At 40.2% G+C, this 15414-nt stretch overlaps 1 protein-coding gene across 5 annotated transcripts in view; it reads right to left on the bottom strand.

Moving 5' to 3' along the window:
- Positions 1-15414, bottom strand: part of LOC111272493 (inhibin beta chain) — a 19083-nt gene extending 3669 nt beyond the window's left edge. Inside the window, exons 1-6 of one of the 5 annotated variants that reach the window (XM_086973263.1) lie at positions 14952-15414; positions 10009-10743; positions 7049-7327; positions 6301-6535; positions 5810-6062; positions 5168-5383 (exon numbers count right to left, since the gene is read on the bottom strand). In XM_086973263.1, the coding sequence (XP_086829389.1) occupies positions 5252-5383; positions 5810-6062; positions 6301-6535; positions 7049-7327; positions 10009-10123 (1014 nt within the window). In that variant the 5' untranslated portion in view covers positions 10124-10743; positions 14952-15414 and the 3' untranslated portion in view covers positions 5168-5251. Of the gene's footprint in view, positions 1-5167; positions 5384-5809; positions 6063-6300; positions 6536-7048; positions 7328-10008; positions 10744-14662; positions 14680-14755; positions 14836-14951 lie in introns of those variants that run through there. The other 4 variants (XM_022853984.1, XM_022854004.2, XM_022853992.2 and 1 more) reach the window with 4 other exon arrangements.

The raw sequence follows: 15414 nt of genomic DNA, 5'->3' as shown, positions 1-15414 counted from the left end.
ATAGCACAATGATGATTCTGTCTAGCGCTGCTACGAATAGAAAGTGTGCTCTGGTGTTATGCAGACGAGATTTGATGAGGGTTTATGAGAACTTAGAAAATTAGGAATGAAATAAATTAGTTATTGATCAAAAACAAGCGCATGCCGTCCCTCCGAGAAAATCTACATACGCTTGAATTTCGTTCCTTTTTGAGAACGATATTTTTGTGTTGTTCATATAAAAACTAAGCAATATTAGCCTGCCAGGCTCTTCGGTTGAAGACGTATAGTCAGTAGATGTTTTTGCATGCCACTACTGTAGAGTTTATAATGGCCAGTATTATTAGCGTTATGACGTAGACAACGCAGTTAGAACTGTTGGTTGATTTTTGGCCGCTGATCTGCCGATTGATCCAACCATTGGTAGCACCGATTGTTAAGAGCTAAATATATTCCATCGCATATTCAACTTACCTTCGGCAAGCGAACTGACCGAATATATATACATATATAATGATCCTTGTGGTAGCAGGAAATTAAATAATAGTATCTCTAATACCTGGCATTAGTTGCAATATTGAGATGTCAAGAAGACACTTTTATACGTTTACACCACCTATAGGCGAATGTCACCACGAATGACACAGTGATAAGCGCAGGGTTTACACGATATCGACGCCCTTCACTACCGAGTGGTGTCGACTGGACAAAATGGCAAAACAGCCCTTGTGATCGTACATAAATGGTTTAGGCAACGTCCAAAGTTATCGAGTGCAGGGGACGTAAAAAACTATGGTAAAGATGTTCATCGGTTCATAGCTACTAATAGGTGAAGTATGATGGCCTTCGTTTGTTCTACTTTGTTTGGGGAGGGCAATTTAGACTAGCAACATTTGGAATACAGTGACCACATTCAAGTGAATTGTAGTAAAGTACTTCTGATTTTTCGAGCATTGATCACTGTAGCATCCATTTTACACCTCTTTTAACAGCACGGTTAACGGTATCTTATTTATTTTTAGTAAACCATTTAAACAGCATGTAAACATTTATTGATAACTTGAACTAGCCGAAGAACACTGGATCTTCGCCCGGAAGGAGCATGTTTTAAATGCGGAGCCTTAAGCAACTGTTACAATTAAGAATATGCAATCTCCTCTAATAGGCCGCAGCGTCAGTTAATTATGGAATACCTTTAATCATATATGTATATATATATATATATATATATATATCAATACAGTGTAAGGGTCTTCGGTGTTTATAAGTTATAGACATAAAATGTGCATCTACGGATACATTTCATTATCTATTAGGTTCGAGGTGAATTTGTTTGCACTAAAAAATCGAAGGCAAACATATCGAAGTATAAGTGTATTATAGCCCTCATGTCGAATTCTTTTAGTCTATCTGTGCACAACAAGCTCAGCTAAATGGTTTCTATAGCAAGTGCCTAGTCTGCGAAGTCTCATCTTCAAAACCCTCACCTTCTCGGGGGCGACGGACTTCCTGCTAACACTCTCAGACTTTTTGATTATGACCCAAATTTATTTCTGAATGTTTCAATACCATTTATTTATCTAGCTATCTAAGTAAAAATGAATTTAACGAGCCGCCTTGTGCCATACAAATGCTTGGGCGTCTGGCCAATCTTTGTAGTAAGAGGCTTCTTTAAAAGAGGCTCGCCCTGACGTTGTAAATGGAAATAAACGAGAGCTTTCCGATTGCCGTAAAAACTACGGCTCTCCTAGCTTGCTATGGAGGGTCTACACTTCAAACAGACCCACTAAAAACAAGGGAGCAACCCGCATGTCCAAGCTTTTTACTTGGATTGCATTAAGGTGCATACATAAAAGTCCTAAGTGCTTCGTGAAGTAGCAGATGGCGACCACCCTCACATACAACGATCGCTTCTGAATTGCATACAATATAATACACTAATTCTTGAGAAATGGACCAATAGCTACTCTTTTGCTTGCTCGTCACGTATATTTGACACTATCAAGCTGTTCAAACATAGCCTATTTACAATATACCAGGCTTGAATTTTTGGATAAACTGCAAAACCTAGATACTCTGCTGTCCAAGAACTCACTTCCTCGTATGTGCTCTCCATCTCCCATCGTTGGTCGGGAAGCCTTTAGATGGGATGATAAGTTTAAAGCAAAATGACCATGATGAGTGTCGAAGCCTTTCTAAACTCAAACGGGCGGGAGAGATGAATCGGATTCCACAAGGTCTATTAATGTTAGCCGAGCACACCAGCGTCTGCTAGCTCTCCAACGAACGAACGGACATATGCACGCATGCATCGATGCATACACAGCAAATAAATTATTTGAAAATACCGCGGAAAGTAAGTACAGCCTGGGAAAGGGAGCAAGCAATAATGAACGATAGTAAATCTATTGCGAAGAGCGGCTTGGCAAGAATGGGACGATGATGCGAGTTATGAAAATATAGCTGAGGAAGGTGGCACGCGACCGAGACAGAGTTGGCGCTCCGAAACATGAAGGCACAAGGCCACGTCTACGAGATGCCATTCAAGACATTGGTATACGGAACTGAAAAGCTCAGTTGCTTCATATCGCTTCCGTATGTTTGGTCGTTCGTCGTTGTACGATAGGTAAATTACGAAGGAGAGATTCAATCCTAAATAACGGTATTTATCCTATTTACTATACGAGGGATACAAGCGTTATTGATATCGACAGATATCTATCTTAATTTCGCTAATGAAACGCGGCCGGGGTATTGATTCATGTCAAAATTGGTCACTATACAAAACTTGTTTTCAACTGGTCGATAGCGATCGGGGGCAATAGTTTCTGGGTCAGTACAACGCGTTTTTTTTTTTACTAGGTAGTATTGGGTTGTCGAAAAAGTATTGGCTTTGAAGTAGCATACCTTAGGTAATATCAGTCGTGTCGGGCCCCGTTGGTCTAAAACTTAAGATTGGGAAGTAGCAAATTGTTGGCATGTTCTCATCCAGATACAAATAGATAGAGCGCCTTAAAAATGAACTACATTAATGCCGAAATTTGCCACATCCCATAACTTTATAATTCTAAACGTACAAACACTGCCCAAGTCCATAAAAAAATTTTTGCTATTTCTAGTCAAGGTATGTGACGAGAAGAAATGACTCAGAGACACTTTTGATCCTCGGGAGGTTTCGATGTTGACCATGCTCCTCGAACGTGGTCGACCAATTATGAAAAAAAGTTGATGCGAAAGTTGAGTCACGTTGACACGTGAGTAGTCGTGGCATTGCCATGGAACTAAAGATCCACTGCCACCCAGTTCTAAACCAGTTGAAGAAAGCCAGCTATAGCAAAAGCTCGATATTTACGTGGCACACGAAAAACTCTTTGCTTAATTGTAATTCGATTTGCGAAACTCTCTATAAAAACACAACAGAATCGAGCCATTAACGTTTAACAAGGTGATGCTATGCGTTTGCCGGCATTAGAAAGAAATCGTGCATTATTAGCTACTGCCGCCTGGCAAAGCGATTGCCTAGAATCCCTACTGACAGGAAAAAAACGGGTTAACCGTAACTATTGAACGGGAAGAGTGTTGTCTTCCACCATGACAAATCTAGACGACGTATACCTTAAGCTACTGGGCAGAAATGAAGAGAATTTTGTCCTTTTTCATGCGTTCGTCGTACACAGTGCGGATGTTGCATTATCAGATAGTCCTCTGTTATGGTCCCTTAATGGTGTAAGATTAGTAGCAATAGAAGAATGTAGAGGGTTCTTGATCTTTCACGCGGAAATGTTCTACAGTAATGAAATTACGGTGCTACTAGAAAGGCAGTAGAAAGCCGTCAATAAAAAAAATATCGCATAATTCATTCGGTAACATATTTCAAAAAGGATAAAGAATACTTGTTTCAAATTTGCTTAAATAATGGTCGGTCCTTTTTCGGCGGTCTCAAATTGATCCGAAATTTCTATCTACAATAATTTAAAAATATTTAATGTTTTATGTATAAAGTATAGATGTCAGTTGCTGCATCTAGCTCTGAAGAATATCTAATCGGTTTCGTTTCAACTAAGCAACCTCTTGGAATAATCTAAATAGGTTCAGCCGACTCCCTCGACTGTGCAGTGCATACGGCACAACTTTCCATAAAATCAACGAGTTTAAGCGTTTTATTGTTGTTACAGCTGATATTTCGATGTATTCCAAATATTTTACTTTAATGGCGCCCCTTGTAGCCTGTAAATAGCTTCACTCAGAACTTTGTGGCACGGCTTTCTATTTCTAGTTCTCTCAACGGGTTTATCAAGGATAGCTGCGACAGCCATTAGGGGAGCCAGCTCGTCGATATTGATTCCGTTTTACATACGACGTAGACGCTGATCGCGTGAAACATTAAATAATATGATACAGTGATTAAAAAGTTTTCGTTGAAATATGTGCTCCATTGAAAATCGAGTCTGCGATCAAATAATCAAGTACTTAGCATATAGGCTTGTCCAGTACTTTTCCTGCCAACTTTCATCTAGCTATTCTATATTGTCATTTCGTAGAGCTTCTTCCTTGGTTTGATCGAACTTTGATAGATATTTTTATTTTTTTACAGAGGCATATCGATTTAATATGTATAGCACCGTAAAATGTTAGACCCCCTTGGAGGTTTCCAATTGTTCAAAATAGTTGAGGTTTCGATACTGACAAAGATAGACCTGGGATTTTTCGCCACTTTCAGGAAGTGAGGTAGTTTTGCGTTTTTCTTATTGGTAAATTGTACGAAACACTTATTTTTATCTTCTATGTTCAGCTTCCCAAAGTTCTTGTACGGCCAAGCCTGTTTTGTCATTATCGTTACAAAGACTGTATACTGATTTTTTTAATGTAAATCGCTACATTTTAGGCGACTCTACTGTTCCATTTTTCATATGCTGGTCACAAGTAACAGATTTTCCATCGTTACACTTGTAATCTCCAACCCAAGAGAGCCTTCTAGAGCTGCCGTGACCTGCATGACGTTTTTTTTTTTTATCTCTCATTCATAAATCTGTTCGCCTTATTGATGAGCGTGCACGTAATCAGTCAACTCTTAACTTTTCAGCAGCAATACGATTTGTGTTTAAGCCGCCCAAATACTGCTCTATTATAGATATAACTTTATGTACAAAGTTAATCGACCCACAATACACGGTAGAGACATACTGACCTAACGTTTAAGGTGAGCTGAAAACGTTCGTCCTGCTGATTACGTCATATATATGGAGCCATGTCCATTCCCTCAAGGACTAGTCTACGCGCAGCCACATTCATCGACGATCATGTTCGGTACATCGGCCTTGACGAGCTGGCCCTTCCGATCGTAGTAGATGAGACTCATGGCTCTTAGGCGCGTGGGCACACAACAAGCCGGAGCAATATTAGACTGTAATGATCCAAGGGAGAATCCCGGCACCCCTAGATTAATTCATGCTGTGGTTAACAGATAACAGAAATAGCCTATCAGCTAAACATTACATACTGCAATCGATACCGTACTCGACCCCGTTAACTGCTACACATAAAAATGATAACATAATGACTTGGTACGTTACGAAGGCATATACGAGCTCTGCTTCTGAGTACAAAACGGAGTGGCACGATTAGTTTCGCTAATTTTTGACTGACAGTCTTATCCCGTCACCGCAGCGAGCATTATTTGATTCTAGTTGTGCGGATAAAACACAAACTAGGCCAGCCGATTGTCAAGGTCTTGAAAACGTAGGCTTGTAAATGCCGTTCGAGAGAACAATTTGTTTATGACTTCGTTCACAAAGCCGCGCTAACTATTACCATTGACGCATCGACTTACCTTTTGTCGACGATATCTATCCATGATGTAGGAGTAATGTGAACTGAATGTGTCTGGCGTTCGTGAAATACTATTGCAACTGCCGTTGCAATAGTTAGCATTGTATCCGACGGGCGCAATGATCCACGAATCCCACCCTAACGCTCGGAAGTCGATGTAGAGTTTTCGTTTGCAGCATCCCTGTCCGTTTACACAGGCTGGATCTCTCGTTGGGAAACTCAGGTGACGGTGCCGCTTTCTTCGAAGATTATCACTATACGTTTATTGCGTACGAATTAGGAGAACAGTGGCAGGTAAAACGCTATAGTTCAGGGGGCCATTGATTAAGTCTGATCGCCTTGATTAGCTTTTACGGCTCTTTTATAAGATTCGGTTCAGACTGATTGGCCTATAGAACGTCAGGCGCTTCAGCTTTGTAAAGGTTGACACAAACTATTGCTATCTGCACGTATCCTGCAGTTCCATATGCTACTATAATATCAGCTACTAACCGAGGATCTTCCTCCATGTTCAGTTCGATGCGAGGCTGCCCCATAGCATTGTTGCTTTCGATGTGGAACCCCCTGACGCAGCCTATACAGTCAACCAGAAGGCGTAGTTCCTTCCGCTTCCGCAGCCAACGGGCAACCCGATCTGTCAGGTCAACCTGTAGGGACCGTGGGTCCGGAGCGCCCCTCATAGAAAGTTCTGCTCGTCGAAGCAACACCAATTCGCTAAATTTCTTCCCTGTATCAAAGGGTTAATGGCACAAAGCATGATGGATTCTTCCGCTAACTCTTTCCTATTACCACTCATAATAATAATAAAATCACGCTATCAATGAAGATAGTAGCGTTTAAGACTGTTCGGTGAGTAGTTACGTTGGTTGTAGTCAGCGTAATTTACATCCATAAATAAACTCAAAAAAAAAAAATGTTTCAAGCACTTTCACTCGCCCAGAAAATAACTACCCTTACATTCTTACCGTAGCTAACAGCCCTAATGCAGCGCCTAATGGCAAGCGGTAGCGAACGAAAGAAACCCGCATTGTTTAGAATTACTACTGAAACAGAGCGATGATGACATCTCTGTGTGCGTGTGGTAAACCAATGTACACAATCGTAGTAGAGCTATGGAGGAATGGCGTGGATTGGATAATCGCACATCTTAATAGAGTTTCACAGATCGATCATATAAATGCGTAATGCTTTTGTATCGGTCGAAAGATCCTTGATGTGTCATGTACCGTAGAACACGAACCTGTCACTCTGTAATGACTGACTAATTCAAATATACATATCCAAACGCTAAGGGTGTCCCGATGTGACGGCTTATTTTTTTGCTGATGCATAGATTCGTCTAGACGAAGCGGCAGTATCGAGGTCGCAACTGGCGAGGTGATCTTCACTGGTGAAGACTCACTGGGTTGTATTACGCGAAAATGCAGTATGGCATTTGCTATCCGAAAACTTGCCCGCAATCTAGGTGGTTTTCGGAACAAGAATACTGACTGTCCGTTCACCACCATGGGGTTCCCACCTGAAACAAAAATGGGAAGTGGATAACTAGTCTTTCCCTAGTCATGTATGTTTTTTTTTTTCAAAAATAAAAGACTCAACAGACGTTTAAATTTAAACGCTTTGTTCATTATTGAAAAACTACCCATATCCTGTACACGGTCCAGACTGCGCCGTTGAATAGATGTTTGTTTCGCTTGAATAAGAGAAAACATGGGAAAAAAAAAGCATTAGAATTAGATGTTTTGCTAAATTGATCATGCCACACGTACGGCTCGGGAAAGAGCCGACAAAGGTTAACGGCATCGATTTCTTGAATGGCCAGAGAGCTGGAAGGAATAACCATATATGCTTTGTCGTTTGCTAATGAATATCATTCAATTTAACTGGTTTTAGCGAATGTACTGTCGTTCCAAGCTTTCAATAAACAAATGTCTGAAGCTAAGTAAAATGTCATTTTGTACTGAGGTGGGGGGTCTGCAATGCTTGACACTCGGCTGTGCTTTCAGTGCATTGATTACCATCACCGATTGTAAGGTCATGCACTTTCTTGCGCATCAAACATCGTTGTATATTAGTGGCAGAAATAGCAAACAATCGATAATTATAAATGCAAGATGTATTAGCTTAGTCAAAAAGTAATATTCCCTTTTTCGTATATCTTCGCTCCACGGTTTGTTTACTTTCATAGCCCATTCGAAGTCGCCTTTTGTTCTCCTTCAAAAGTCTGCTGTAACTTCGTTGCACGGTGAACGTTTCGGTTTATGTTTGCATCTTCAACATCTATTTTTTCCAGGTCGTTGCCTGGGTCAAAAGGCTACGGAGGAGGTTTGGGCTTTTTGTGCTGTGTGCAATGAAGACGTATTGCCTAGCGATCTGCTGGGCGAACTGCTAGGCGGCATTAGCTGGAATCGTATGGAAATTTAGCGACACACGATTGTTTGAGGTCGATAAGGACCTCGAAGCAAATGACTTGTTAATTAGGCGAAACAAAAGTCTGCAAAAGCTTGACTAAGGACTGAGCATTTCTTTTTCTACTTCCATGCATCACGCAACGAGCAACCACAATGATAAGTTCCGAAAAGGGGTGTCTTTACGCCCGAAAAAATCTTGATTTGTGTTTGGTTGAACTGGAAAGATTTCAAGCGTCAGGAATTGTTTCGAAAAATCACGGCAGTCGATCGACCCATATTCGATTCCGTTACATAAACGAGACCATCCAACACACAAGGCCCGATAGGCAAGGTAAAGTCGTGTTCGTCTTCGATGTTGCCCACCGCAAACGGCAAAGGTCGCTCAAGTTACCCTGCGAAAACTTAACTAACAGTTTCTTGTATCCACCATATCTTTTCGACCTTGTGTCGGAACATTGCCACCTAGACAAACTAGACTCATAGCGGTACATTTAATAATAGAAGGGTCTCAAAAGTGGCTGGACGGCTGCTTCAGTGGCAAACCAAACAATGTTTAGTGAAGCAAAGTAAAACAATCGCTCAGTTGCAGAAGGTAAAGGTGTGTGCAAAATACCTATTAAAATTTGGATGAAGTATCGCATTTAAATGAAAGGACGGACATTACTTTTTTTTTAGTAGACTAATATGCTCCCATACAAGAAGCCAGCTAATACGATCTGAATATTACTAAAATCGTCTGAGAAGCTCTGTCCGCAACGTAGATATGTCCGCAATGTAGATCTGTCCGATAATACTATTTGATATTTCTGCGGTGCATAACACAAAAACGTCTATCATTACGGATAAAAACATTTTACCATTTTCCAATTACAGAGTTAAGAATAATGTGACTTATATAGGAAAGAGACTGGCGCAGCAGCGGCCGTTTCTGTTTACTTTGAACGTCAAAGCAGGTAAGCGCCCATATTAGAACTTGAACGAGCTCCGGATCTTTCATTCAAAGTTACCTGCAAATCTACTAAGACTTCACTAATAAATATCGCAGATGATGGTACTGATTCATTCAACCTATACTGATCATAATTAACACTGGCGTTTCCAGTGTGCCTAACATTATGTAGCAAATTTCCGTTTTAAAAATCTTTTTTTGACATAAAGTATTAGCTGTTTTAGAAACGTCGGTGGCTAATACTGTGAAATGTTAAGGATCGACAATGTTTGATGAACCGCTTCGGCTTTACCGACCATTGTGAAACCGTCATCAGATGGGCATCGCGCCGAAGAGAATACGAGTGAACCAAAGCAGCGAATTTTCTGCTCACAGAAGTACGGCTTTTTTAGTGAGATTACTGATTGAACCAATAACAGCCTTTGGTTTAATTCTGACTCTATCAAATGGGTTGTTCTGAATTTATGCAGATGAAATACTTTGCCATTAAACCTTAACTGTCGTATGTTTGTGTAGTTTTGTACTTCTTATGATCGTCTCAGGCTACTTCGGCCTTCCGTCGAGCAGCAGGAATTATTCAGATCCTTATCACCGCTAAAAATTCAAATTCGTCATCTTGTACCTTGTGTACTTACAATCAGTTTCAATTAATGCTGGTATATAAGTGAATGACAAACTGCTAATAGTTGGTACAGGTTGCAATCGACGACTATAGTCGCCTATAGTTGCACTTAAATAATACGCCTCACTTCAATACTTCAATCGCAAGTTCATTTTCCAGTTTCCGATCTCGCGTAAATGAAGACTTTTTGCGGAACCTCAACAACAAATCGAACTTACCTTGGTTAGGCTGAATAGAAAAACTGAGGCGCCTTGCTTGGCCCGTTACGGCTACCGGTAGGAATAAAATCAATAAACACATGGCGAGCTGCAAGTCCGGCACTGTAGGACTCATGAAGAATTTGAGTTGACGTTCATATCACGAGCGTCATTAGAGGCAATGAGAAGATGCTAGAGGGAAGTAGCGACCTGTAGACATTACTTCCGTAGCCGTAAATATTAAATTCCTCTATACGAACGCACTGGAAATAATCCCATTTTAAAACGACTGACCGATCATAGATTCCGAGTTGATCGTTCTTGCTGACTTAAGATATTGTACGTAACTAGCACCAACCGTCAGCTACTTGGTTAGAGACTTACTTATTACTTTGTTGCACAATATACGCTATAAGGACGACCGTAAGGACATCCCAATGATTATTCCTGCGCCGACATCTTTAATATCTTTATGTCTGTCTTGACACAAATTCACAAATTTATCGAAGTTGTAGTTACGCGTCGTCTTGCTTGTACCAACACTTTATCGTTTGGTCCACGAATGTTTTATGCAGGCGCTGAACATGCCATCGCATTTTCCTGCGGTTCTGCAAGGAGTCATCCTGCGTTTCTGTGCATTTGTACTCGGCTCTTTTCTGAGTCTTTTTCAGAGGTTCACAGGCAATAACGTAACGTAAAGAATCCCGACGCAGCACCGTTGCCTCGTGAAGAGAAATGGACTATCCCGAGCGGTTTCTGAAACCAATAAATCATTTACACATTTTTATGTTAAACTAGTGCGGACTTTACGCGCATGTTTCTCTCAACATATGCGGGCAAACTGCTTTCTCAGCAATTGTATATGGTGGCGGGAAACTGAGAGAGGGTATGCATTATAGTTCTTAACAGACGGATAGTACGAGGTGCGTCTCGTAAACAGGAAAAGTCAGTCACTAAAGTAGTTTTATTAGCCGCTGCTTCTGTACGTCGCTTAGCTTAATAAAATGACGTTTCGGCCAGCATGCTCCATCTGATAAATAACGCAAAACCGTGTTTATATATAGAAAGCATTTATCCTATAAACCAATTTGCCGATAAGGGCCAATGGTTGGGGTCACTGACTAGAGAGGAACGTATGCGTGGCTCGAACGCTTCGTCGATTCGGCAGTGTAGGAACATGCACGTTAAATTTCTACATGAAATACATAAAAGGATCTCTAATTTTATGATCGTCTTCCCGTCGCCTACGCAGCAGTGACAACGTTCTTGCACGACATGGATTGTGGTGTATTGCAGACCGCACGGTGTTTTGCTAAGTGGCAAACAACCTATTTGTTAATTAAGTCTGCGCCCGTATTGTTTCAGTAGTTTGGGTTGAACGCATGTCAAACTGCAGCAGAACGAGTTCTATTTTGAAGCATTATAACAAAAAATGCCGTACGTCTCATAAAAATTTGGGTTAGAAAAACGGATTAGCATCGGTGAGGGTCTGATCTTAAAACAAACCATTTTTGGTTCATGCAAAGGAATGACCAACAAAAGTCATCTATATCTGACGATGAAACATATTATGTATGATGACATTTGCCTCGGAGAAAAGGGTTTCCCCATTATAAGAATTTAATTTACCTTGGTTAAATAGTATCGTTTTTATGCGGTAAATTTATAACGAACTGGAGATATTGACGAAGCTACAGGGGATAACTTTGTTTACAGATAACTAGTAAAGAGACCGTTCGTTCTGAATTACGCTACCCGGTAAACCGTTTGATAAGCGCAATACTGCAGAGGAATAACTGTCCCTTTAGTTAGTACTGCCACTTAAGACACAAAAAGTTAATATAAGTGCTGTTTAGTAAATATAGAAATAATTGAATTCCTCGATAGTCAAACAAAAACAGTAGTCGGGTCATCATTTTTTAATTAAGCTGACTTCATGGTTTCTCGTACATCTTTTTTATTTCGAGGTGCCTGAAACTCAAAATCCGAAAAAAAAAACCGTTAGATTAATATTTAGCGTTGATGTCAAGCTACATTTTTTTAATATTCAGGTACTTCATCGATCCCCATTATGACTACGCTGATCGGGTCGACTGATCAACTAATTTAAATGCCAAGAACCTTATGTTGTAACGACAATAAACTTGTATTAGATAATGAGGGATATCTGGAGGAAATTATGTGTGGCTTTTTTTATCTGTCTTAGCTGTGAGTCAGCTATCTCTTCGACGACAGGCCTCGGAATTGCAGTCTCCAAGGGCCTGTCAGGACTAAAGAACTCAACAGCGAAAGACTGTGTGTGACAGTGATTTTCAGCGCCAGAACAACAACTACAGTAGTTCGAAGACGACTTAGAAGGTTCAGAGTTATGGCGTGCAGAAATGTTGGTGGACTGACCTGATTGTGGCGTACTCGTGAACATCAGTATGGTTTGTTTTGCAGTTCGTGCCCAAGCGATGGTGGGTCTTCCGGGAACCGAGCATATATGTATTATTATAACACTGACAATATGAATTGTCAAGCTATAACGATTATCATTAGTATAACAATATAATAGCTATAATGATTTTCAGTAGTATTTGCGAACCATCTTTTCACCTATAGTTGTACTTGTTTGCGGTGCGTCAACGGCACAATACCTCTTTGTCTCCTAATAATTGGACGTTAGGAACATTCTCAAGCTGAAACTAAGACTGGACATTTCAAGTTTAATGTCTGGGACTGTCGTTAGACAATCCATTAGTCAACTCGACCCCAGCACAAAATCAAGTGTGTATCTGTACAGCGACAAACCAGATTCTTTGAACGTCCCATTCAGTTCTCATAACATTTATCTCTAAGCAAACGTATACTGCCGCACTGAAAAGGCACGCACGAGGTCTGAATTCCAATAATCAATAGTAGTCAACATTGGTGGAACAGAATCATTGACCAAGCTCAAATCGATCCTAAGCTAAATAGTAAAAACTAGATACATGATATGCTCAGGTTCAGGAGATAAGAGAAATGGTGGGACTAACTCCGAACGATGATCAATAACGTTTAACATCGGTAGTTATTAGAGGAGCATGACACCGTATCATAGTTACATTTGCAAAAAATATCGTTGACGTGATGCAGACAGTAAATTAATTATCATTGCCATCGTTCGCTTGTTTTTTTCCTTATTGATGTCTTTTTTTTTCAATTGGAATATCCGACAAGCATTTAATAACTGAGTCTGGGCTATTAAGTTAAAATGTCTCTGGCTCTTAATGGCCGTTGACGCAATTGACGCGACATAAAAGGTTCTCGCTTACAGCTGGCAGAGGCGACAGTTTTGCTTGGCTTTAAAAGTGGGTGGGGCTTCGTCAAGAGCCATTAAAGATCGTTCCCTCGGTCGGCTAAATCGCCGGCCTAATCCACAAAAGCTGGCACATCACAACCCATTATCACGAATAAAATTTCGACAACATACCCATGAAGAATCAAAGTTCTGTGACCCTGTTTTTCGGTAGCCTATTTTTGCTCTTGCTGCTATTACTCTAGTCTTAGCGAATGTCAAACATTTTTCGACCCTTTAGTCGAATTGAATGGGTCTTTGTCATTGCCTCGAGTTGTTGTAGGCAAGAAATTTTATTTACACTATTTGTGAATATATATCGGACCAGCTTACAGATGGCCCATATACAAAGCACCAACAGTATAGAAATGCTGCGTAGCTTAGATTGTTCTATTTTTTTTATTGGATATAAAAAACTAGTTATTTATTGAAACCTACGGGATAGCGGAATCGATTTCTAAACGTACCACAAGTAAATGGTTCTATTTTCTTTTACTTTGTGCGTATAGGTATATGTAACTATATTGAAAGTACTGATTATAAGTTGACTGTTCATTTTTTTAGTGAGCTGTTTATCGTCGCCTGGCAATAATGGCTAATGTTTGCTCCGGTTGAACGTGAAGCAGAAAAGTTAGCTTCATGTAAAAACTTTAGAACGATACAATCACGAAAGGATATTTTAAAAGAAAATCCATCCCATTTTAAAGAATAGCATAAAATACCCACGTACGATTTTTCTGTGCAACACGGTTAACAATTCTTTCGTATGATGTATGGTGAATTTATGTTTCTAACTTATCATTTTCCTTACTTGTTAGTTATTCCGTTATAGTACTTTATTTACGTGGACAAGCAATACCAAGAAGAGGATACAGGCTTTAATACTAAAACACAATAATTAGTATTCCTTTTGGAACTCAACTCCAGTCCATCCTTTGATATTGACTTGTACGTAAGACTACTAATGAGGTATCAAAACATCGTGTTAATTTTCAAAGTATTGAAAATGCTGATAGCAACCGACAACAAAACGTATATAGGGCACGTCCATATTATATATGATATTTAAATCTACATTGAAAACAGCTTGTACAGGATGACAATAACGGTGAAAATCCGAGTTGCCAATTAAAAGGCGGCATAACGTAACCAAGCCGTATACTCATTTCAAAGGCTGCGATTTAAGTGAGTAGCTTTATCAGTTAAGGTGCCATGCAATCAGCACCAACGTGCTCTAACAACACGAAACAAACAACAAAAACACGTTGAGGATTCACGGAGATGTACCATAATAGTCTCCCTCTTCATGAATATGACAAGATTTCTACTTAAAGCAATAATTCGGTAACATACTTATTATGGTTTGGACCAAGCCTGTGAAAAGTATCCGTCGATAGAAAGATCATATGTTGTCATTACGTACGCAGGCACCAGGAGGGGACCTACCTTTGAAAAGTGCGCCCAAAGCTAAACCATCACGACGCTTAAAGATCCACGAAACGTACACTCGGTATCTTGTGTACACCTTCGCACTCGTAACTACTGTCAAATCAATTTGGATTTTATTAGAAGAGACAAAAAATGCCTATACACCGTACACCGATGTCGTCTTTCTAATTCAAATATGCATCCAGCTTCTCACCTTTATTTCTTCTTTTACAGTTATAATCCTCTCGGGTACCTTGGTCTCAGCTAAGTTGTCGTGTACCTTATGCGCATCCGATAACTTTTAAGCTCAGTGCGTAACGGGTGCGCTTTTTTCTCGTGGTATAACAATCCAACTATGCCATGACATCCTTTTTAGGTCATTGCTTCTGAACTAACGAACTTTCCCTTTTGATCTAACCACCTTTACCAGTATAGTCGAGTACATAATTCATAAAACAAATGGGGAGTGTTTAACTGGGTATCTCCCTCGCTCCTTGAAACATAAAGTCAAGGCGCATAGCATTTGAATGAAGGAGTTAACCAAAAAGCTAAGCAATGGAGCCCAAGTGAGCACGATTTGGACCTCAAAACAAGGAGCGCACCTAAAGTCTTTTATGGTCGTGATAGGGCGGAAATTGCCAGCGATGTCCTGTTCGTTCTCGTCGTCGTCATCACCC

The sequence above is a fragment of the Varroa jacobsoni genome, unplaced genomic scaffold, assembly GCF_002532875.2.
Source record: "Varroa jacobsoni isolate VJ856 unplaced genomic scaffold, vjacob_1.0 scaffold_187, whole genome shotgun sequence".
Classification (NCBI taxonomy): Eukaryota; Metazoa; Arthropoda; class Arachnida; order Mesostigmata; family Varroidae; genus Varroa; species Varroa jacobsoni.
The sequence above is the reverse complement of the archived record's forward strand: the minus strand, read 5'-3'. Positions and strand labels throughout refer to the sequence as shown.